This window comes from Guillardia theta (genome assembly GCF_000315625.1).
Source record: "Guillardia theta CCMP2712 unplaced genomic scaffold GUITHscaffold_67, whole genome shotgun sequence".
Lineage (NCBI taxonomy): Eukaryota > Cryptophyceae > Pyrenomonadales > Geminigeraceae > Guillardia > Guillardia theta.
Genome location: NW_005434607.1, coordinates 10130 through 32735, shown reverse-complemented (window position 1 = coordinate 32735; position 22606 = coordinate 10130). Strand labels below are relative to the sequence as shown.

Sequence of the window (22606 nt, the reverse complement as noted above, 5' to 3'; positions counted from 1 at the left end):
CCTCCTCCTCCTCCTCCTCCTCCTCCTCCTCACCTGAGCGCTGCCACCCAGTAAGCGTCAAGAAACGGAAGCAGCATGCCGCGAAGAAGGCCGATCATCCTCCGAGCCTGTCTCAAGGATAAGCAGGAGAAGGAGTGAGGGAGGAGGCGATTGTTGAAACAATAGGGTGGAGGAGGGTGAGGAGGAGGGGAACGTGACGACTTTGCAGCGTTTCAGGTGAGGAAGAGGAGGAGGAGCGGAGGAGGAGGAGGAGGAGGAGGAGGAGGAGAGATGAATTCAGAATTGGCCATGACCTGTCTCGTGGTGAGAATTTGCACTCTTTCACCGTATCCGTCGTCATAGAGAGGAAGAACAGTCCCTGAGTTGCAATCAATCTGCCAGACAGTGGAGGAGGAACAAGTCTGAGAGGAAGAGGAGGTGGAGGAGGTGGTGGAGGAGGAGGAAGAGGAAGGGGGGGAGGAGGAAAGGGAGGAGGAGGTGGTAGTGGTGGTGGAAGAGGAAGAGGAAGGGGAGGAGGAAGGGGAGGAGGAGGTACCTCGTGCTGCCAATCGTGCAATAGCATCTTGAAATCGATCCTTCGAAAGTGTCAATATTGGGGGGAAAGAAGCAGAGGTAGAGGAGGTAGAGGAGGGAGGAGGTAGAGGTACTGGGAGAGACAGACGAGGAGGAGGAAGAAGAAGAGGAGGAAAAGTAGGGAGGAGGAGGAGGAGGAGGAGGAGGAGGAGGAGGAGGAGCTTGCAGACCTTTGATTCGCGGGGGGAGTAGGTGAACTCAAGCTTGAGGATCTCAGCGAGAATCTGCCAGCGCTCATGACAAGAAGAAAAACAATGAAGCGAAGAAGAAGAATTGAGGACGAGGACGAGGACGAGGACGAGGGAGAGAGGGGCAACCTCGGCATCTCGCAAGAGCGTCGCAGTCCTGATCCAGTGCACTTTCCTTCCGGCCTGAGTCGAATGAGAAGTGAGTGGAGGAGAGGGAGGAAAGAAGAGGGTCGAGAGAGGAGGAGTAGAAGGATGACAAGAGGGAAGACAGAGGAGAGGAGTGGAAGGAGGAGGAGAGGAAGGAGGAGGGGAAGGGAGGAGAGCAGAGGAGAGGAGGGTTAGAGGAGCTGGTTGCGTCAGGTACCTTTTCAGGCGTGGGGATCTTGACAAAGTTGGAAATTCTCTTCACACTGTTGCCAACAGCTCGCGCCTAAGGCAGGTGAAAGTCAGAAACGTTTCCTTCCCTTTCTCCGTTTTCCTCCTGCTGCTCCCCCTTCCCCCCTGCTCCTGCTCCTCCTCCTCCTGCTCTTCTCCTGCTCTCCTGCTCTCCTACTCCTACCCCTCACCATCTCCTGCATGGGAGCAACGAGTCCTCCTCGCGCCATGATCTCGATCTTCAACCACTGGCGATGGAGGTCGGGCACGTCAGAGCAGCCGCGGGCGGGATGAGGGTCAACCTGCACGTTCTCGACGAGATCGGAGAGCGAAATGCCCCGGCAGGAGTTTGTGAGAAGAACCTGAGGAGAGACAAGTGAGAGATTAAAGTAAGATCACGAGCAGCAGGAGCAGCAGGAGCAGAGAGCAGCAGCAGCAGCAGGGAGCAGCAGCAGCAGCAGGGAGCAGCAGCAGCAGCAGCAGCAGCAGAGAGCGGCAGCAGAGAGCAGCAGCAGCAGCAGAGAGGAGGAGGAGAAGGCGGAGAAGGAAGAGGAGGAGGAGAAGGCAGATAATGCGAGAGAGGAGGAGAAGGACGAGGAAGGGGACGAGGATGCGAGTGAGGAGCAGGAACAGGAACCAAGATGAAAGAGAACGTAGAGGACGAGGATATGAGATGCAGGTCACCGTAGCGACAAGCGATGTTGGGATTATCACTGTTCTCTGATTTACCATCCAAGTAACCTGCATCTCAACTCAAACTGATCCTAGTGATCCTTTGGCAACTATGACCACCCCACTCCCCTCCCTCTCCCCTCCCCTCCCTCTCCCCTTCCCTCCCCCTCCCTCTCCCCCTCCCTCCTTCCCCTCCCTCTCCCTCCTCCCCCTCCCCCTCCTTCCCCTCCCTCCTTCCCCTCCCTCCTTCCCCTCCCTCCTCCCACTCACCTCATGTACTAAAGTTGCAACGGTACGAACGACATTGAAGCCTGACCGGCGAGCCTCGTCCTTCTCCTCCTCCTGCCCCTCCGCCTTCCTCTCTGGCTGCATTCCCTGCTGCAACCCTGCCTGCTCTCAGAGCACGTCGCAAGCTCTCAAAACTCACCTGCTCGAACGGATAGCGGCTCTGCAAAGTTGATGATGATGTTTCCAAAACCCATGTGGATGTTCCTGTTGGTGATGATGTTGGTCGAGATGAAGGAGTGAAGAGAAGAGAGGGAAGAAGAGAGGAGAACAAAACCAAGAACACGAACACGAGCAAGAGCAAGGACAAGAACAAGAACAAGAACAAGAACAAGAACAAGAACAAGAACAAGAACAAGAACAAGAACAAGAACAAGAACAAGAACAAGAACAAGAACAAGAACAAGAACAAGAACAAGAACAAGAACAAGAACAAGAACAAGAACAAGAACGACAGGAGTAGGAGAAAGAAGAAGAGGATGTGATGGTGTTGATGGAGGACAAAGGTGGAGCAACGAGGTCACCAGTGAGACGCAAGGAAGGCAGGAAGCGCAGGAGAGACTTTCTGATCCCCTGAGATCTTCAACGTTGTTAGAAGCGAGGAGGGAAGTGAAGGAAGCGAATGACAGAGATCGAAAGTGCGGGAGAGTAGGCGAAGGGAAAGCGAGGGGGAGAGAGAGCGAGAGCGAGGAAGAGCCATGGGGAGAGAGAAGTAGGGAGGGCGGAGGCGAGAGAGGAGGAGGGGCAGGACTGCGACAGGGAGAGAGCAAGGGAGTCGTGATCGGGAGACCACCTGCTTCCCGTAGTTGTTCCCCTCCACGACCCGATCGTACTGCAACAAGTGTCAGGTGCTGCCGCGGCTGCAGAGGTTGAGACCTGGATGGAGATCGGAACAACTACCACATCCTTCACTCTCCCACTCATCACCGCCTCCACCGCAACCCCCACCAGCCCCATCCTGCCCCCGGCGTCAGTTGACTTGCCCACTTGTTGGCAAGTACCATCATAACGAACTTTCATGGATGCAACATCTTTCACACTTCTCCTGTCCTGTCCTGTCCTGTCCTGTCCTCTCCCCTCACCTGCTCTCCTCTTCTCCATCCTCCTTTTCTCATGTTTCCCTGCTGTTCTTCTTCGAAATTTCTATCTCCTCTCAAATTCTCAAATCGCTACTCTGAGCTTCCTGCATTCTCCTTGCCCGGTTCCCTTTCAATCCTCCCTCCACTCCTCCACTCCCCAAGAACTCTTGCCTGGGTTGTCCGCTCTTTCCCCTGAAGTGACAATCAGGAAAACAGAAGAGGAGAGAGGAGAGGAGAGGAACAAAAAACGAGAGGAGAGGAGAGGAGAGGAGAGGAGAGGAGAGGAGAGCAGAGAGGATGCCGCAATCTCACGAGTAGGGTCGAGATCCTTGGATGAAGACCTCAAGGTTGGATCTTGTTTCCAGCAGGAAGGAGATGTACTGCACAAGACACGTCAAGCGGTTAAGAGAGGGGGAGGTACATGACAGGAGGGCGGAAGGAAAATCAGAGGACCTTGTAAGGAGAGGATGGTCTGAATCAGAGACAACAATGAAGAAGGAATGAAGCAGCAGCAGCAGTAGCAGCAGCAGCAGCAGCACCAGCACCAGCACCAGCAGCACCAGCAGCAGAGGGGGGTATGAGCAGTTTACCTCGCGAAAGATCTCCTTGTAGAGGTTGTCTTCACTTGCAAGTGACTTTCTCATGAAGAATCCGCCAACACGCCTGCAATCTTGATCAGCAACACATGGATCATCGTCCTCCCCTTCCCTCCTCCTCTCTCTCAACTTGTATCTCCTCTTCCTTTCCACTTCCGCTTCCTCCTTCCTCTCACCTCAAGAGAAACTTCAGGATCATATGCGAGCTCTCCGAGCAGGCAATCACAGGCGTTGCCATGTCCCTGCTTGCGGCTCAGGTCGACACAGAGCAGAGGGGAGAGCAAAAGGATCGAGATGAAGAGACCATGGAGGAGGTTTTGATGAAGTTTGAAGAGAGAGGAAACATAACGTGTAGGAGGAGTACGAGCAGCAGCACCAGAAGAAGCGGGATGGGGGGGGGGGGGAAGCAGCAGCAGCAGCAGCAAGAGACAAGAAAGCGCTTTCATCAGCAGAGAAGAGCATTACCTTGTGAATAGAATGTAAGTCAACAACAAGTAGTCGAGAACCCCTCGGTACGTTGGCACGTAGATAACAGGACAGTTCTTCTCCTGTTCAAGAATGCAGGGAAGAAGATTAGCCAGGAGGAGGAGGGAGAAAGAAGTTCAAGAGGACAACGACACAAAGTGTAATGACCAGGAGGGCGAACATAAGGATGAGGACAGGGACGAGGAGGGAGAGCAGCACGAGGTTGAAACGTCATCGTTAGCCATCGTTGCCGCGCTCCTGTCTCTGCACTGACCATCGAGACGCGTTGGACTGCTGAAAGTCCCTCCTCGTCGAGGTAGACGGCATGAAACATCAGATTGAAGAATCCTCGCAAGCAGCAGGACATCGTCCGGACCTGTCACGGGCTGGTCAACCGAGCACAGGGGGGGAGGGGGGGGAGAAGAGACCATGAGGAGGCGCCTGTCTGCAACCATGCTGTCGATGATTTTCCTCGCTCTCCTCTCGATCACATTGACGGCCTAATCGATCTCGATCAGCTCCTCTCGCCCATTCCTCCCTCCTCCTACTTGAGCCTGTTGAGCCGCCGCTGCTGCTATCGCTGCCTTCACTCGCACAGACGACAAGATCTCCTTCCTCGCTTCCCTCCTCAGCTGACGAGCAGGGCCAGTGACCTAAAAAACGTGGTCAAAGACTCCTCCTCCTCCTCCTCTTCCTCTTCCTCCTCCTCCTCCTCCTCCTCCTCCTCCTCCTCCTCCTCCTCTTCCTCCCTCTTCACTACTTCCTCCCCGCCTCCCTCCTCTACCAAAATCCTCAACAACTCCCTTCCTTCAGCCTCCCACCTCCTCGTATTTATCCTCTCTTTCTCCCTCACTCCTCCTGTCTCCTTCCTCTTCTCTAAACTTATCATGCCTGCAGCCAATGGTTGTCGAATCGAAGGTATATCTACAGTCAGGGCTCCAACGTCAGCAAAGAATCATGTGGAGCACCAGGAGGAGCATTAAACGCAAGAGCAGCAGCAGCAGCAGGAGCAGCAGCAGGAGCAGAGAGCAGAGAGCAGAGAGCAGAGAGCAGAGAGCAGAGAGCAGAGAGCAGAGAGCAGAGAGCAGAGAGCAGAGAGCAGAGAGCAGAGAGCAGAGAGCAGAGAGCAGAGAGCAGAGAGCAGCAGCAGCAGCAGCAGCAGGACCTGGTTTATCAAGAGGACAGCCAGGTCTCGATCTGACAGGCTCGAGCTGAGGGGTTCAAGGAGGTCAGAGGCGAGGAGGCACAAGGGCGGAGCATCACTTTGGAGAGGAGGCAGCGCGATAGTCCAGCAGCCACTCGCTCAAGTTGATCGGAAGCCCTCCCCCGACCTAGTGAGTTTCCACGTTAAGACCAGCTCACGGGGAGCGAGCAGGAGCAGGAGGAGCAGGAGGTGGGAAAGCAGCGGCAACGGCAGCAGCAGCAAACAAGGGAGCACCTGCATGTGATCGCGGAGGTCGAGGAGCAAGGACACAAACGCTCTCAAGGGGCTCGGCTGCCTCTTGGACCCGAACACGCCGCTCACGATGCACTGCAGGAAGCCAGTCGCCTCCTCCTGGCTCTCCAACCCCCTCGACCCCTTCGATCGATGAGGTCCGGAGGAGGGGAGCGGCGTTCGGTTCCAGATCGCAATGAGCGGACAGATGATCAACGGCATGGAGGAATTCCTCTGGAGGACGATGATGTCCTCCAAAAGCTCGCACGCCTCCTCCCCCCCCCTCCCTCCTCCTGCGGAGAAGATGAGCGGCTGCCCATTGCGAGCTGCCTGCACAGCCTGCCAGCAAGTCAGCGGGAGGGTGCAAAACGGGGCTCGTGACCTTGGACTTTCGTGACTCCTTCCTCTGCTGCTGCGACATCCCCAGGAGCTGCAGGAGGTGAAACAAGAGCCACACGGGCCACATGAGGGAGACGTAGGGCAGGACAACCAGCCCGACGGCGAGCGATGCGAGAGGAAGGCGATGCCGGATGAGGATAAAGTTCCAGAACAGCAGGTGCAGCCACGAGTGGGCCTCGACGACGTACACAATCGTCCCACAAGATGCCGCGGACTGGATCTCCTCCACTTGCTTCCTCTCCATCACAGCTCCTCCGAAGAGGCTCGTGCCCAAGGTCCTCCAGAACCATCCTAAGTTGCCGACCATGGCCGTGGGATTCACAAGCGAGGGCAGAACAACATTGCCCTGCTCCTGCAAGGATTTTCCTCCCACATCAATAGGACCAGAGTCCTCCTCTCTGCTGCCTTGCACCCTCTCCTGCTCGCAGTCCTTCCCTTCGTCCATGTTGGACGCTGCTGAGAAGAAGGAGGCGAAGGAGCAAGAAGTCATCAGCCCACTCGGTACCGCGTCGCCCTCGCCCGCATTCTCCCCTGCTCCACCGAGTTCGCAGAGAGTCTTGAGCGAGGCTATCCTCCTGGAGCTGAACATGCTGCCCAGGAACGATGTCTCGTCTGCTTCGCCGCCTCCGTTAGTCACATCCGGCGATTGAGGTTCAAGGTCTGCAACTAGGGCCATCAAAACAAGACCGAGGACGTTACAAGTGTCAGGTTGGGAGAAAGTGCAGCTACGTCATGGGGTCTTTGAAGCAAGGGATTGGGTAGGAGAGGAGTCAGGAGAGGGCAGGAGAGGGAGAATGTTTGTCTACAAGTGAAGTACCTGGACTTGGGTTTCGACTTCCCCCCGTATGCTCATCAGGGGCGTCAACGGTTTGAGGGATTTCCTCCCGTCCCACTTCTTCCTCCTTCTCTGACATTTTGACGCAACCACTCGTTGTTCGCCCTCGCACCTTTACTCAGAGCCCTGGAACATATTTGGAACAAAACACTCGAATCTTTCACTTTCCTTGGTCATCTGGAAAAGCATCGTGAATGCTCGTACAAAACGGTTTGCATAGTCTTCATGCAAAAACCGTTTTGCCCCACATTATGAAATTCGACAAACTAAAGTCCCTACAACTATGATCGAAAAACATCCACAGACTCATTACAGGATGTACCACGCCCTCATTCTTGTACTCAGCCTGCAACTAGTAAAATCTCATCCTCCAATCATTTCCCCACTAGTTTGTTCTAGCAAAACCGCAATATCCCCTTCCTCTAGTGAGCAGGAGCTGCTTTCCTTGTAGCTCCATGGATTCCAGAGCTCATCGCCAAGTACGGCCTCCTCCTCTCCTCTCCTCTCCTCTCCTCTCCTCTCCTCTCCTCTCCTCTCCTCTCCCTCCATCCCTTCGGCTGATCAACAAGGGGGCGCTGCTCCTAAAGATCCCCGATCGCATCCGGCATACATCTGCCTTTGCGATATCTTATCCCCTTGTCTCTCTGCTGTCCTCAGAATCCTCCCTATCAAATCTCTGAGGCAGGTTCTGCGACACTGGATCTTTTAAAATTGTTTTTGAGATACAATGGGTTTTAAACCCGGGGGCGGCGGCTTTTAAAACGTTTTATATTTTGCTAATTATAACTGGTGCCGTAAAAATGTTGATATTTCAAATCCTTATTGTGATTTTCAATATTGAAGCGAGTATTTCCAAGTTTTTCATCGATGTCCAAGAATGGAAGTTGGGTTGTAAGGAAATCATTCGCTGTCTTTTAAAATTTCTAATCTAATGTCTGAGGCAAGCCTGAAATATTACCAAGCCATACATGATGATGAGTAATACAGTGAGTTTGGCGCGCTTCTGCCGCTGAGATGCTCTTTGGGACCCTTCCGGGTGGACTGGAAGAAGAGAGGAGAGAGGAGAGAGGAGAGAGGAGAGAGGAGAGAGGAGAGAGGAGAGAGGACAGAAAGGAGAGAGGAGAGAAATAAAGGAGGGAGGGTATGCAAAGTAGGTGGACGTTGAGATATAGCGTGAGTGAGATGCGAAGATACATGAATGGCTGAAGAAAGCGAGCACCTGGACGAGATGAACCGGGAGAACAATGAAAGATTAGGGGAGGTATGGTAAGCAGAGAGGTGACGGAACGGAAGTTGGAGAGCTCACGGGGCTTTCTGCGCCAGAGAGAGGGGAAGAGCACATGTGAGTCAAGATCAGCGTAGCAGATACATCCGGCGTCAGATTGTTGAAGCATAGAAGAGATAGAATGTGGTTCAACAAAAAGATGTGGTGGATCAAATATTTGTTCACTGCTCGTCATGAAAAATTGCATTGCATTAGCAGGGTTTGCTCGAGACATTGACGATGGAAGGAGCAAGATTGAAGACCAAGTCATCAGACAATGATGATGCATTAAAAAATTTCAAAAAAGCCAAGTTCATGTCTAATTTGTTGAATGAGCTTGAGGATGATGGTGGGCGGACAGAAATACCTCAGCAGTCAAATCCAGGTACGCGTTGCTCGACATCTAACAGAACTGAATGCGGCAAGGGAACTGATTCATGGGCAGATACTCCCTTTAATTCCTCTCTTTCTGAGAAACTTCGATCTCTTCAACAAGGTTGCTGGCTGCTTGATGGATGATGATTGAAAATGTGTTTCAGACAATATCGAAAATGTTGTCAAAGTAAACCACCATCCCAAGGTATTGACCTGCAAAGATACCCTTCCGTTTGATTTCGACTGTTTTGCAGGCTGTGCGGATCATCCCAAAGAATATTACCAACACAAGCGCTGTAAAGTCCTCGACACAGAGGAAGCCCGATAAAGAAATTTCAGTCAGTACAGGCGACATCACATGTCCACACAGGTTAGTCAAATGTCCGTGAAACCTCTGCCGCGATGTGATACATCTTTGCAGTGGATTCCGGATTAAGAATTTGAGAATCTCAAATGAAGAACTTATGGATACAAGCAAGGGAGGGTATGGCGTGCTGTAAAATAATCGATGCTCCAGACAATTGATTTGAATTCATTTCAGCGAATACTTTCCATTGAAGAGTATTGGATCATTAAGGTATTGTGAACGAACGTAAAACATTGGTTTCTCAAGTCAGTGATGACAGCAACTTTGCGAATAAATTCACCGTAGGAGTGATGACTTCATGCAGTCGCGTCTTGAAGTCTAAAATAGGAGGTAATTCTTTCCTGTCCATATTCAGTTTTTTTAAAGCTTGTCTGCAAGGACAATACTTGATCTGGAATCTGAGCGACCTGAATGGGCATGATCTGGTCGTGGATTGAATAGTGATGTCTCATCTTGTTTGACATGAATCAAATCAGACGATTTTTCTCTTCCAAGATGCTTACGAAAAACATTGGAAAGAAGTGATTTTCTGTTTTGAAGTCTACCCTTTTTTTAATCCTTTTGGTGTTGAATCAGACTGTTGGAACCGTTCTCTTAATCAGAAATGCTAAGATCTTCGAAGCTGACCCTTCCAGCCGGTGTTTGACTCATTGCCATCAATGAATGAGACTTGACTTGAAAATTATAGAAAATCTTCAGATTCTGACTCATCGGTTCCTAAGGTCAAGGTGGAAAATTCGAGGTTAGGGGTGCTTTGATAACTTTTGCCCAAAGGTTTGAGTAGATTTCCAGGCAACTCCTGATTCTAGGCAGATCTCGAGACTTTGCACGATGCAAGCACTACAAGCAAGTTCTTTGTGATCTTTGAAACTGGCTCTTTAACACCAATTCAGGGATGGTCATTTATGTGGCACGACTGTGAATTTGAAGTTTGGTCCTTACTGCAGGGATCATGATCCTGAGAAATCAAAAGACCGATTTGATGAAGAAGATGAATCTTGCTCCTCAAGTCATAATTGGGATGAAACACACACCAATGCACAGAGTGGAGACAAAGACGTTTTACCCATATGCACAGCATCACTTGCTGGTTCAGACACTGCAAAGAGCAATTCAGTCACGGTCACTGCAAAGGCTGATGTGACACGACGTGTTTTAGATGATCAGGCCCTAAATCGTCAAGCTCCAACTTTTTCGGATTCGGACATCGAGGACACAGATTGGAATGACTTGAACGATCTAGAGTCAATGGCACGCCAAACAGCTGGACTGAATGAATCAGAATCGGTCAAAACTCTTTCGAAAGACCAGAATGCAATGGAATCAGACACGAATGAGTCATCGTTCCAACGTGACATGATCTCAAACTCAACACCTCCCGAATCAAATCCAAATTTTCAACAAGCCCAACCAGAAAATCAATTAGATGGAGAAGTAGCTGATGCAGTGCATGGTCAACTCGACGAATATCAGGAGGAAAGCGAAATGGTTGAGTTGATTCAAGACGATGACTGCATCATTATGGATGATTCCTTCAGCACATGCACACCGGCAAATTCTGACGACAAAGTGAAAGAAACCCATCACATCCAAGACACTCTTGAGGACAAAGATGAAGATGTTATCATATTGCAGGCTGAGGGTGATTTCACTGATGATTTGCCTCACTTGAGAGAATCGTGTCCCAGACATCCGTTCAATACGAAGCAAGCGATGCATGCATGCAAAAATTGCTTCTGTATGGTATGTGACATCAACTGGTCAGAGTGCAAGAAGTGGTCTACACATTGCAAAGCGAAGTTTGGTGATCCAAAATGGATAGCTGAGAGGAACAAAGCAAAGTGCGGGTTTGATGACAAAACCATCAAAAAGCACCTCAAGGACATCTTTGATTCGATAGAAGATTTTTCAAAGGCGACGAAACGATCGATCCGGCAAGAACTAGAAAAACGGTTAGGTGCTGAGGAAGGGAGATTGGAATGCCGGAAGAACGAGATTTCAGAATGGATCATGGAACACTTGGATAGATTGTGAAGCAAGTCAAAGTCAGAGCTGCATAGCTTCTGGTACATCATAAGGATCGAGCAGGGAACTAATTGGGTTAGGGACACACAGTAAAGTAGACACACATCTGTCCAGTAATCGTTTCTCAAGATTTAAACTATGCGTTCAAGCTCTTTAGCGTACGAGAGCGTCTCTACAATCAGTCTTTGGCTAGGAACCTGGTACCGAACAAATCAGAACTAGACTCCACCCACGATTGTCCTCACCTCAAGATCGACCTTCTGATCCTCCCGGAATCTGACCACATTGGCATTCACATCCACCTCCCATTCCCTCTGTTTCGATACTACGTAATCAGAAAGATCCTTGGCAGAGCCCATGCTGAGCATCTTGAGGGCCTGGGCAATGGGCATCCAATCATAAGCAGCTTCACTGCTCTCCGCTATCGAGTCGCGGACTGTCCCTGAAAGCAATCGCACGAAATATGAATATGACTTGGAAGGTACGCCACCCGGAGACTCCAGAACTTTTTGATAGCTTCCTTCCATCAGATACTGCTCTAAATTGATCGGAAACTTGATGAACGGGTTCTCCCAAACGTCCACCTGAAGAACACGTCAGACACAGTAGATTGATCGCGCGATGTCCACTCACAGGAATCAACTCCAGCTCAGTGTGGAATTCAGCAATCTTACTTTGAGCTAGTAAACATAACAAATTCAGTCCTTGCAACTCATATTGTTTTTCTGATTGCGGTAGCACTCCAGCGTAATCTGTGTAGCAGCTCTTCACGACTGCAAAATGCCTTTCAAACCCTTCAATATCCTCGGACTGGGCTGACACTAGACACCCAAGCTCATAGAATTCACGAACGATCATCAACTCCTGTACATTCGCCTCATTCGCTGCAACCACACCCGGGGTGGACTTGAACGAAGTCATGAGAATCTGAATTCATGCATCAGGCTTGGACGGCATCCGAACATCTCAAAGTCTCAACAGCATGACATCCCATTGACTCACCTTGAGCTGTACCATCAGCTTCTTCGCTCCATCCATGTCTCCTCCGTTTATCGCCGCCTTCAGCCTTGGCAGCATCGACGCTGCCTCCCCCGACATGGTGGTACCCGACACCTGTCCTTCCCTTCAACTTTGGACTTTAAAGTTATGTGACATTTCAAACTTTGAAACTTCAAAGTTTATTTCTGGCCGGGCGCCGCCGGCGGCCGCCCGGGGCGCGGCCCGGCCGCACCGTGTGAATGAATACTTTGAGTAAAGTAAGAATGTCTGCCAGTCGATCCTGTGCTCCGGTGAGAGCGGGGCTGGAAAGACCGAAGTGGCCAAGCTCGTGGTTCAGGCCGCCACCACATCGAAGGAATCGTCGTTCAAGGGAGGAGGGAACAAACTAAACCCCTTCTTCCAGACTCGTCAAGTTCAGAACCAAATCATCGAGAGCAACCCTCTTCTCGAAGCGTTTGGGAACGCAAAGACAGTCCGCAACGAAAACTCCTCTCGTTTTGGAAAATTCATTCAAATTCTCTTCAGCCCTGACCACACGATATGTGGTGGTCGCGTACGACATTACCTTCTCGAGAAGGCTCGGGTTGTGTCACAGCACAAGGGGGAGAGGAATTATCACGTGTTCTATCAAATCTGTGCGGGATTGACTGGTGAACTGAGGGATAAACTCCACCTTGCTGGTCCAGAGAACTTTCACTATCTCAATCAGAGTGGGGTTTATCAGCTGCTCGATACGGATGGTAAACCCCTCTGCGATGAAGTTGTGGAGTTCGATCGAGTGCAGCAATCCATGACGCAGATGCAGATCGAAGAAGTGACGCAACGGCAAATTTGGGAAGTCTTGGCTGCTATCCTTCACCTTGGGAATATCCAGTTTGAGAGTGTAGAGAACAAAACCTCAGCGGACGGCTCCAAGGTATCCAATGGAGACATTCTATCCTTCACTGCAGATTTACTATCATGTGATGCCTCTGTACTTGAGAATTGTCTTACACACAGCATGGTCAAAGTGACCGGGGAAACCAATCCGATCCAGGTTCCTCAGAAAGCAGAATCTGCCGCAGCATCCCGCGATGCACTTTGCAAGGTGATCTACGAGAAGCTGTTCGCTTGGCTTGTTGGGTGTGTGAATACTTGCCTGAGCTCCTCGGACGTCTTCTCTCATTTGAGCGAGAACGAGAAGCGCAAAGTTGAGAGTCACTTCATCGGGGTGCTGGACATCTTTGGTTTCGAAGTGTTCGAATACAATTCTTTCGAACAGCTCTGTATCAATTATGCGAATGAGACCCTGCAGCAGCAGTTCATCAATCAAATGTTGCACTCGATGATGGCCCAATACGAGAAGGAGGGCGTGAAGGTCGATGCTATCCCCTTCGAAGACAACTCCCCGTGTGTTGACTTGCTCGAGTCCAAGATGGGAATCTTTGCGCTGATTGATGATGAATGCAATGTGCCTAAGGGATCCGAAGAAGGATTTCTATCTAAGCTGATGGATCTCCACAAGAGCCATACACATCTGAAACCTGGAGGATCCTCCTCGGATCCTCACTTGAAGGAAGGCTTGCAGACCTCGAACGCTCATTCCAAGTATGGATCTGCACGAGTCCAGAGCTCAAAAGAAGCATTCGTGATCAGCCACTTTGCTGGAGAGGTGGAGTACACCGTGACACTTTTCCTGGAGAAGAACCGCGATACCATCAATGAAAGCCTCAAGACTGTTTTGAAAAGCTCCCAGCACGCTCTGATCCGCACCATCATGCAAGAGTCCAACGCGGATGATACGGACAAGGTGATAACTTGTTGACATCGGTTCTCAGTGATTCTCACTTCTTTGTAGGACTCTGCTTCGGCAGGAAGAATGATCGGAGGTCGACGGGTCGGAGGAGGAACAACAAGAACAACCGGAGCGAGGAGCGCGGCCTCTGCCAAGCAGCGGCAACAGGACAAGCGCTCTCTTGGATTCCAGTTCAAGCAACAGCTTCAGGAACTCGTGAGCCTGATCGAAAGTGGAAAAGCTCACTACGTTCGATGCGTCAAACCCAACAACGATAGAAAGGTAGCCGAGACCAACTCACTCAGTCCAGCCTAATGCTGTGCGTCAGTCCCATTGCTTCGAGGCACCCAACGTCATCCGTCAGCTGAGATGCTCTGGTGAGTCTATTGTCTGCCTCCTTGCGTGGCTGCTCAGCTCAAGGCCCTTCATGACGGACTTGTAGGGGTCACCGAGACTGTGAGGGCTAGGAGAGCTGGCTGGCCGGTCTCCTACACGTTTGCAGATTTTGTGAGCCGCTACGGGGAGGTCTACGTGAGCTCGGCCCGGTGTCGCAACTCATCCTACGATCACACCAAGATCCTTGAGGTACCTGCTGGAGATTCCAAGAGTCCTTGAGGGTGACGACCGCATCTTGGCAGTTCTTCCTCAAGGATCCTGAGATGTGGCGGATCGGAACGTCGAAGGTGTTCCTGCGCGATCACGCCTCGTCTATCATCGAGGAGAAGTACAAAGTGTTCAAGCTGCACTGCCGTCTGCTGCTCAAGGTGATGCTCGGTGTCATGATGAGTCAAGAGGGTCAGGTGACTTCTTGACCCAGGCGCACGTGAAAGCATACTTGACGAGGAGCAAGTATCAGAAGTGGGGAACGAGCTGCGTGATGATCCAGAAGACTTTCAGGATGTCAGTCTCACACCCTTTGCTTCAAGAGCTCACCATGTTCATGGTCCTCATATCCCTTGCCAGGTGGTCAGCGTTGAACCAGTTCCGTTTGAAAGTCGCTGCCATTCGAACCCTTGTTGAGCATGCCAAGGTGCATCGCAGACAGAAAAGCTTCCAAGGACTGACGTCTTGTTGCTGCCGCAGACCAGCTGCGCTTATCGATACATGCACAAGATGCGAAAGGCCACAACTTTCTCACAGGCGGCCATCAGGTCAAAACTTTATTCTTGCTCTCGAACCTTGTTTGAACGGTCACGTCAGTCGATACTTCGATCGAAAGAACTTCTTCAGTCGTCGGGAATTTTCTCTCCTCATGCAGGCGAAGCTGCGTCGGGCCATGTACATGAACAAGTATGTGCAGAAACTGCGAATTCAATTCGCCAAGGAGGAGGAAGAGAAGAAGAAGAAGCAAGAGGAAGAAGAACGATTGAGACTTGCAAGGGTACTGAACTCTGTTGACCTCAGCTTCCTGACTGGAGCTGATAGGATGAAAGAGAGCGTGCAGAGAGAGCAGTGAAGGAGAAGGAAGGCGTTGAGAAGCAAGCAGACATCCTCTGTGAGGAAGTGAAAGTCTGTGTTGAGTCGGGAGACCTCGATCTCGCAACGGAGTGCCTGGAGTCAGCCAGCGATCTCTATGAGAAGGTCTGCCTGCCGCTAGATGGGGAGGAGAGGCTGACGAGGAGACGACTCTCAGATTGGTCTGTCGGCCAAGAAGCTCGAAGTCGAAGCTCTAAGGCAGATCATCAAGGAGGTGAGGGGAGTCTGGGAGGCGCTGCCTTTCTGAGGCAGGAGAGCACAGGCGAGGGAGAAGAAGACGGCAACTGAGGAAGGAGACGAGGAACTTGAGCGTGCTGAGGCTGCACTGGTGGATGATGACATCAAGACGGCTCAGACGGCGATCCAGAAGTGAGCATGCGAGCTGCGATCCTGTCCAGCTGACGCAGAGCTGCTAGGGCAAAGGCTTTTTACGAGCGCGCTGGGATCACCGACGACGACAGGAACATGAGGGCGCACAAGGTGAGGAGAGCGGAAGGAAGATGCTGGGGCCTGCGATGACGTGGAGGGCGTCAGGTGCTCATCAGGATCCAGTACATCGAGTTCAGGTCGACGAAGCAGAGGAAGTAGCCGAGTAGCTTCGTGACAGTGCGGCAGGCAAACGTTGAAGAACCAGGGAGACGCTGCGTATCAGAAAGCGGCTCAGTGCCTCAAGGAAGGGAAGATTTCCGACGGTTTCGCCGCCATCGAGCGAGCGCAACAGTCGTACTCGAGGTATGCTGGAGTCTGCGAGGCTTGTGAGAGACTGAAAGGATGGGCAGGGCCGGGTCGGCGTCGGCTGAGATGGAGGCGCTGGAGAAGCTCAAGGCGGAGATGATGAAAGCGAAGGAGGCGATGGACAACGATGTGCAGCAGGAGCGGAACAAGGCGGCAGAGAGAGAGTGAGCGACCTGAGGCTCCTGCGCCCGACGAGGAGCCTGACGCAGCTGCAGGAGCATCGAAGAGAGTGAAATGCAGGAAGCTGAAGCCCAGGCAGCGGCCATGAGGCAAGAGATCGAGCGACTAGAGACAGAAGCCGCTGCCAAGGCCAAGGTTCCCCGTCCTCTGCCGCCCCTCCCTCGTGCTCAACCAATGGCAGGCCAAGCAGGAAGAGGAGCAGGAGGACATGGACAACAAGATCGCAGTCTCGGTCGGGGGATACGGTCACGATAGAGATAGCCTCTCCTCTCAAGCCCGCGGGTCTGCCCTAGGACCTCACTCTCCTGCTGTGATCCTTGTGCTTGACAGAACCCCCACGAGCCAGAAGAAGGAGTCCAAGGGGGAGAGAGAAGGGGCTGTCCAACCAGGTGGAGGTACAGCTGGGGAGGACGAATATAGACTGACATCCTCCTGTCAGTCACCCTCGATCCGGATCCTCCACTGGAGGTGCTCAAGGAAGGATGGCTCCTGAAGCAGTCGAAGAAGCTGAAGAAGTGGCAGAAGAGGTAACTCATGTCTTCCATGTCTCTCTCTTCTCCTTAACCTCCGTCAAGAGCTCTCATTGCCTTGTGCTGAGTTTGCTTCTCATGCTCGCGACTAGGTATTTCGTGTTGGACAATGTTGCGCTCTACTACTGCCGAAGCCCGACTTCTGTCCCTGACGGATTCTTCGCAATCCGAAGGTAAAGTATGCCTTTGAGCACAGGAGGAGGAGGAGGAGGAGGAGGAAGGAGGAGGAGGAGGAGGAGGAGGAGGAGGAGGAGTTGGTGAGCCAGTAGCAGGTGTCAGTTCCACTACTCTGAGAAGACCTGCTGCTTCGACGTCATCACCCCAGCGCGTATCTTCCGCATGCAAGTGATGAATCCGATGGTAGCTGCCGGCACGGTGGGGCCCGGGGGACTGAGTGACTCGTCAGACTCCGGAGGGCCTGACCCAGCTGCGCGAGTGGGCCGCATGCTATCGGCAGGCGATGTCTCAAAGGGACTTCCCGTACTACCACGTAGAACAGACCGTGAGGTGAGAGAGGAGGAGGGACGGCAGCAGGCTCAGCCATCGTCTCATTCCTCCCTCCAGGTTGGACCTCTCAAGGGAGCTGCTCCTCGGGGTGATGAGCACAGGCCTGCGACTGGTGAAGCTCGGACTGTACGACCCGGTGAGGCTCCTCTGCCTTTCCTTGAAGGAGATCTCCTCCAACCCAACTGCTTCTCCTCTTGCTCCTGCTTGTCATCCAACATCTTCACTACCTCCACTACCATAACCATTCACTACCTCCACTGCCATAACCATCTCCAACTCCTCCTCCTCCTCTTCGTTCCCCAACCCCCCACCCCATACTCACCACCGTCACCGCACGCACTTACGGGGTATCAGGGTTTCGAGGAGGAGATTGCGTTTTATACCTTCGACGAGATTTACAGCTGGGGAGCGTCTGATCTGGCGACCTTCGAGTTCAGGTGAGGACAGGCGGGGGCGCTGCTGGGGGCTGACGAGGGGCAGGGTGATAACGGAGAGGATGCCGTACTGCTTCAAGACGCTGCATGCGCAAGAGATCGAGGCGAAGCTCGAGAGCAAGTTCCTCAAGTGGAAGGAGTGGAAAATCTGGCAGATTTCTCTCAAGGTATCGCCCCTGAGATGTTGTGCACCCCTTGACGTGCGATCACAGAAGAGGAACGTTGGGACGCCAGGCAAGGGGCTTGCGAGATAATGCAGTGATGTGATGTGTACATGTCATTGATGTTTCATGACTTGAGAGACAATGAAGTCCTTGTCATTGTTCCTTCCGTGCGATACCTTGCACTCCCGCGTCCATCGATCCGCTTTTCATTATAGTACATAATCTCTCGCAGACCACCGGGGGCAGCACAGCAGGCATGTCAGCGCATGGGAACCGATTGAAATCTCAAGACTCATGACATCTTTGTTTGCTGCCCTTCCCTTGCTTGCAGTCTCCGTCCAGCGCTCCTCGGCCCTCGACACCTCAGACTGTCTTCTGCAGATCACCCTTGTCTTTCCCGACAGGCGTCAAGACTTTGACCTGCAGCACCCGCGGAGTTGATCGCGGGGAAGAGGACATTTTCTTATCTGACTTCGGGGGAGTGAGGAGCAGAGGCGCGGGGAAGCTGCCGCCCTTGTTGGGCATGTGGGTTCTCTCGTAGATGTTGATGTCCTGCAAGTGAGGGTCCTGCACACGCACCGTCGGCCTGTCGGACACGTAGATGTTCTTGCTCTTGGGGCTCATGAACGTGCTGCTCGAGCTGTTGGTCCGAGTAACCGCTGCCAGGTCTATACTCCCGTGCTTCAGTTGACCGTTGTTGACATGACCCTGGCCATTGCTGATATGACTCTGCATGGGATGAGCCTGGCTCTGGTTGACATGACCCTGACTTTGTTTGGGAGGACCAGCAACTATCATGTTCTTGTTCAGATCCAACGGTGGATTTGTAGTGAGATGTTTCAGAGGCGAATCCTTTCTGCTTACGAGCTCTGACACTTTTCCGTTGAGGTGCAGAGGGGTTTGCAAGTCCATGGTTGAGGGACTCCGAGTGCTGCCATGAGCGTCTTGACGACGAGATCTCTCTGTTGAGGCTCCATGGTCCATATCTTGACCACCAGCTTTCTTGTCGACGAGCGACCGCGAGTCACAAGTTTCACCAGGCTCAGCCCCAGGCGCCTTCGCTGCATCCACCTCCTCCGATGCCTTGGGCCAGCTGCTGAGGGAGTCCCAGAACCCAGCAACAAACGTGTTGATGTCGCCGTCAGAGGAGGCATGCTTGTCCTCAGCCTCCCGCTGCTCTGGTGGAGGTTTACTGCAATCGACAAGTCACGGTTGGATCTCTTCAACAGACATGTGACTATCACCTCTTGGAGTTTTCGCCCCCCATCTGTTGACGGCTGCTGCTCTCGACAACGTCCCCCTGTCAGGCTCTCTATCAGCACCGGAGATGCTGGAGAGATCAACAACTCACGTTGGAGCTCCCTTTCAGAGGACTCACGACTGACTGCAGGATCCAAGACATGAGTGGGTTGTCATGGTTGCCGTCGTGGTCAGTCTCTTCCTGCTGTTCAAACACAAGTGCATTCAGGGTTTGGAGGAGCGTTAGGATCAGGCGGACCTTCTTTTCTATGTCCCCGTGGTTGAACACCTTGCCGAAATTCAGAATGTCCATGCTTTCAAAATGTTTGTTCCCAGTTTCCGACAGAGAGCGAGATCAGCGAGTAAACGATCGCATCCTTAAACTTCCTTTACAGATATTCCAATTTTCTCGACCAGAGCGATCGGTGGACGGACTTGACTGTTTCAAAGTTTCAGACTATCAGCAAGCAAACTCCCTCTCTCTCCGCTCATGGTCATGCAGGAGCTGTATTAATCTTCTTCTTGCTCAATTGACTACTGGTCTCTGCGAATCAATGATTCACTGCAAAGACTGGGTTTGCTGACATTCGCACATATCATACCAACGTCTCTCTCATCACGTTTCTTCTCTCTTCTCTGCATTCCCTTCCTGCCTTTCCCTTGTTAACTGGATATGCAACCGACTAACTTCCGCTGTCTGATCAATCTCCTCAATCGTGTCTGCAAACCCATGCTTGTGGTGATGGCTCATCCTCTGCAGAGATCTTTCATCGCTCTCTATATTTTCATTGTCAACACGCACGGGGTCTTCTGCCTATCCCTTTTGCATGGTTGATGGACATTTTCCTAACTTGCCAAAACGTTCACGAGTCTGCTGCTTCGATCTTCGTAGAGGAAACACTCTCCTCCTTACTGTTCTTTGCTGCCTGCATGACAGCTCAGCGACTGTTCTCCAGTGCCTTCCTATTGTTCTTAGCGCGGTCTGGTTCTTGCTCCTTGTGCTCTGCCTCTCTCTTGTCCGCTTCCTGGCGTCCTCCCTACCCCGCCTCTACTTCTCCTCCTCCTCCTCCTCCGCTCTTTCTCCGCATGTTTGTCTCGCGTCGCAGGCAACCCCTCTGACCACTCCACCCCTGCCATTGCAGGACTACCCTGGTCCTTTTCTACCCACCCCACTTGTGACTGGGATTCTGATAATGAAAACATCCCTACCTTTCGGAGATTCATGTACCACCCACCCTATGTCTGTTTTTCCACCCGACACTACTGATGACAAAAATGCAAGCTCAGGTTACTACCAGTACCATTTCCGCCCACTTTACCACCCCCCCTACCGGTAGCCGTAGCCCTGGAATCAAGTACCCACCCACTCTCTCTCCCTTCAGACGCAGGTAAATTCACCCCCACTCCACGTCACCCACCCTACTCTTCTCCGTATGTTTCGGAAGTTCCACCACCCCCGTCCTGACCCGAAGTTTCTTGGGCCCGGTCATTCCCTGATACACCTGATCATTCGAGTACCCCACCCACCCTTTAATAATCAACATCGTCCGAAAAGTACCAGGTACTCAAATGACCCTACCCCCTCCCCTTCTCTCAATTTTTTAAAATAATCAGCTCCGCAGTCCGGGAACCCCGACTCGGACCGCTGGCTTGCAGTGAGGGAGACAGGGGTACTCTGAGGGGATGTGGGGGGTACTTTTGCTAGGGTCCCTAGTGAAATATCCGAGGCTGACCAGGTATCCCAGTGCAATAGACGACAAGTAGGGAGAAGAGGGGGGTACTAGCCAGGCTTCAAGGGAGCCTCGGCTGGTTGATATCCATGGTAGTGCTCAACTCGGGAAGAAGGTGGGGTAGTATCAGGGAGGGTAGGGGGTACTGAGTGAGCGAGACTTTCCTGGGGGGGGGTTGGTGGTCGTGTAGAGTCCGATCTGTGCGACGGTGACTTCGAGGTGAGTGAATGAGGGCGATGAGTTCCCTATCTCCTCTGAGGCGGTTGGGATTCTGCGAATCCGTTTTAAAGAAATTTGGCAGGACATTGTCCTGCGGACTTGCAAAGAGCGATCGCATCTGTAGAGGGAAGAGGAGGAGGAAGAGGAAGAGGAAGAGGAAGAGGAAGGGGAAGAGGAAGAGGAAGGGGAAGAGGAAGAGAGGAAGAGGGAGAGAGAAAGAGGGAGAGAGAAAGAGGGAGGGAGCGAGAGGGAGAGGGCGAAAGAGGAAAAAGCAGAAGTCGGTCATCCATGCTGTGTGCTAGTCTTCTCATGTTTCTCTGCATTTCGATTCCCTCCTCCACCGGCTTTCTCGCACCGAGCAAGCTGCCGTTCCTCTCCAAAGCGGCCCTACACTCCATGCATGCCTGCAGGTCTCGTATTGGTTCTGTAGGTACTGCGAAGAGCATGCAACGAAGAGTTCATGCTTCCTTCTCCTCCGATCAGTACATGGCGGGTGCATCGAGTTTGAGTATGCAAGCGACGTCCCAAGGGGTTTCCAAGGAACGGGTTGCTTCCCAGCCCATCGACTACACGACCTTGTTTGCACTGTGCGAGGATGTGCGAGAGTGCTTGCCGATCAAGTTTGACAAAGCATTCCAAACAAGTCAAACTCAGGTCGCCTTGCGCTTCCTCAGAGAGGGGAGCGCAGAGGAGGGCAGGGCCGAGGGGGTTGGAGAGAGTGTCTACCTGCTGTTGAACTGGCACCCGAAGTATGGAAGGATAGCAGTCTCGAGCGAGGAGCCTCGTCATGTGCAATCCTCCGCCTTCTCGACGTTGATGCAGGAGAGCCTCAGGGATCTTTACCTCACTCGTGTCGAGCTCGTTCCTTTCGCCCGGCTGGTCAGGTTAGACTTCACCGAACGGACCCTGAGCACACAAGCAGAGAATGCAGAGGAGGAGGCAGCAGGAGTCAGTGACGACGAGGTCTTCTCTGTGGAAGGGTTGTACGATGAAAACTCCGAGAGCATGTCGGAGGGAAGTGAGCAGGAGAGTCCCGAGGACGCGGCGGGAGGAGAGGCACAGGGTGTCATGCAGGACAAGGAGGAGCAGGGTGAGAGTGAAGAGGGTGCGGCTGTGCAGGAGGAGCGGGTGGTGTCGTCTGTATACCTTCAGCTGATGTTCCGCGGGGAGACAAGAGTCGTGCTGGTTGACCAGGGAGGGAGGGTTGTGTCTACAGCGCCGGGAACAGACAAGAAAGGAAACGTGTGGAGCAAGGTGGGAAAGAAATACATGGATCCGACGGAGGAGGTAGTGCTTGCGCTCGCTGTGCTGCATGTGATGAGACTGAGCAGGAGCTGATGAACTACGGAGCTGCTCCTTCCCTTGCCACAGGGTTCGAGGACTGGTGAGGGAGGAGGCAGGATACGGTGACATGCCTCTGATACGGAGTCGTCAGGTGCCGGGCGATAACTGAGAAGGGGAATGAGAGTTTGAGCGTTAAGAGATGCCTCATGCAAAGCTTCCGTGGCCTGTCTGTCGAACTCTGTGACCAGATGCTGTCAGCGGCCGGTAGACGCGATGATGACGATGATGATGATGATGATGATGATGATGATGATGATGATGATGATGATGATGATGATGATGATGATGACGATGACGATGATGATGATGACGATGATGATGATGATGATGATGATGATGATG

At 52.4% G+C, this 22606-nt stretch overlaps 5 protein-coding genes across 5 annotated transcripts in view; 2 read left to right on the top strand and 3 right to left on the bottom strand.

Annotated features, from left to right (window-relative positions):
• The window catches only part of GUITHDRAFT_142722 (hypothetical protein), a gene marked incomplete at both ends in the record, with an annotated part of 8527 nt that extends 1546 nt beyond the window's left edge, over positions 1-6981 (bottom strand). Inside the window, 24 exons of the mRNA XM_005827322.1 lie at positions 34-107; positions 294-374; positions 744-797; positions 891-944; positions 1126-1191; positions 1328-1384; positions 1439-1498; positions 1821-1877; positions 2079-2194; positions 2236-2300; positions 2618-2673; positions 2887-2925; positions 2970-3051; positions 3485-3552; positions 3763-3835; positions 3945-4010; positions 4234-4316; positions 4508-4609; positions 4782-4886; positions 5055-5124; positions 5497-5564; positions 5672-6007; positions 6051-6733; positions 6885-6981. Coding sequence (XP_005827379.1) covers positions 34-107; positions 294-374; positions 744-797; positions 891-944; positions 1126-1191; positions 1328-1384; positions 1439-1498; positions 1821-1877; positions 2079-2194; positions 2236-2300; positions 2618-2673; positions 2887-2925; positions 2970-3051; positions 3485-3552; positions 3763-3835; positions 3945-4010; positions 4234-4316; positions 4508-4609; positions 4782-4886; positions 5055-5124; positions 5497-5564; positions 5672-6007; positions 6051-6733; positions 6885-6981 — 2612 coding nt within the window. The remainder of the gene's footprint in view (positions 1-33; positions 108-293; positions 375-743; positions 798-890; positions 945-1125; positions 1192-1327; positions 1385-1438; positions 1499-1820; positions 1878-2078; positions 2195-2235; positions 2301-2617; positions 2674-2886; positions 2926-2969; positions 3052-3484; positions 3553-3762; positions 3836-3944; positions 4011-4233; positions 4317-4507; positions 4610-4781; positions 4887-5054; positions 5125-5496; positions 5565-5671; positions 6008-6050; positions 6734-6884) is intronic.
• A 1500-nt stretch (positions 6982-8481) lies between these two features.
• GUITHDRAFT_113426 (hypothetical protein) lies at positions 8482-10942 on the top strand (the record flags this gene model as incomplete). Its single annotated transcript, XM_005827321.1, has 13 exons — positions 8482-8551; positions 8612-8662; positions 8706-8746; positions 8796-8911; positions 8963-9025; positions 9083-9118; positions 9168-9238; positions 9287-9333; positions 9385-9429; positions 9485-9546; positions 9597-9650; positions 9701-9765; positions 10068-10942. 13 exons carry the CDS (start codon positions 8482-8484, stop codon positions 10940-10942), a joined length of 1596 nt encoding a protein of 531 aa, XP_005827378.1.
• A 107-nt stretch (positions 10943-11049) lies between these two features.
• GUITHDRAFT_88703 (26S proteasome regulatory complex, subunit RPN12) lies at positions 11050-12044 on the bottom strand. Its single transcript, XM_005827320.1, has 4 exons — positions 11936-12044; positions 11567-11860; positions 11179-11517; positions 11050-11130 (listed from the first exon to the last, which is right to left on the bottom strand). Exons 1-4 carry the CDS (start codon positions 12029-12031, stop codon positions 11065-11067), a joined length of 795 nt encoding a protein of 264 aa, XP_005827377.1. The 5' UTR covers positions 12032-12044; the 3' UTR covers positions 11050-11064.
• A 159-nt stretch (positions 12045-12203) lies between these two features.
• GUITHDRAFT_75545 (hypothetical protein) lies at positions 12204-14321 on the top strand (the record flags this gene model as incomplete). The annotated part of the gene is made up of 5 exons (XM_005827319.1): positions 12204-13085; positions 13116-13721; positions 13866-13988; positions 14035-14083; positions 14149-14321. Coding segments are annotated over 5 exons (1833 nt in total), but the record flags the coding sequence as incomplete, so codon positions are not given.
• Positions 14322-18095: 3774 nt separating this feature from the next.
• GUITHDRAFT_113423 (hypothetical protein) lies at positions 18096-19284 on the bottom strand (the record flags this gene model as incomplete). Its single annotated transcript, XM_005827318.1, has 3 exons — positions 18096-18924; positions 18977-19032; positions 19084-19284. 3 exons carry the CDS (start codon positions 19282-19284, stop codon positions 18096-18098), a joined length of 1086 nt encoding a protein of 361 aa, XP_005827375.1.
• Positions 19285-22606: the final 3322 nt, after the last annotated feature.

Coding starts and splice junctions, on each gene's coding strand:
- GUITHDRAFT_88703 (XM_005827320.1), bottom strand. CDS start 12,031: ATGTCGGGGGAGGCAGCGTCGATGCTGCCAAGGCTGAAGGCGGCGATA. Junction 11,518..11,566: donor CTGAGCTGGAGTTGATTCCT/GTGAGTGGACAT, acceptor CGTGTTCTTCAG/GTGGACGTTTGGGAGAACCC. Junction 11,131..11,178: donor ATCAGAAGGTCGATCTTGAG/GTGAGGACAATC, acceptor GTTCGGTACCAG/GTTCCTAGCCAAAGACTGAT.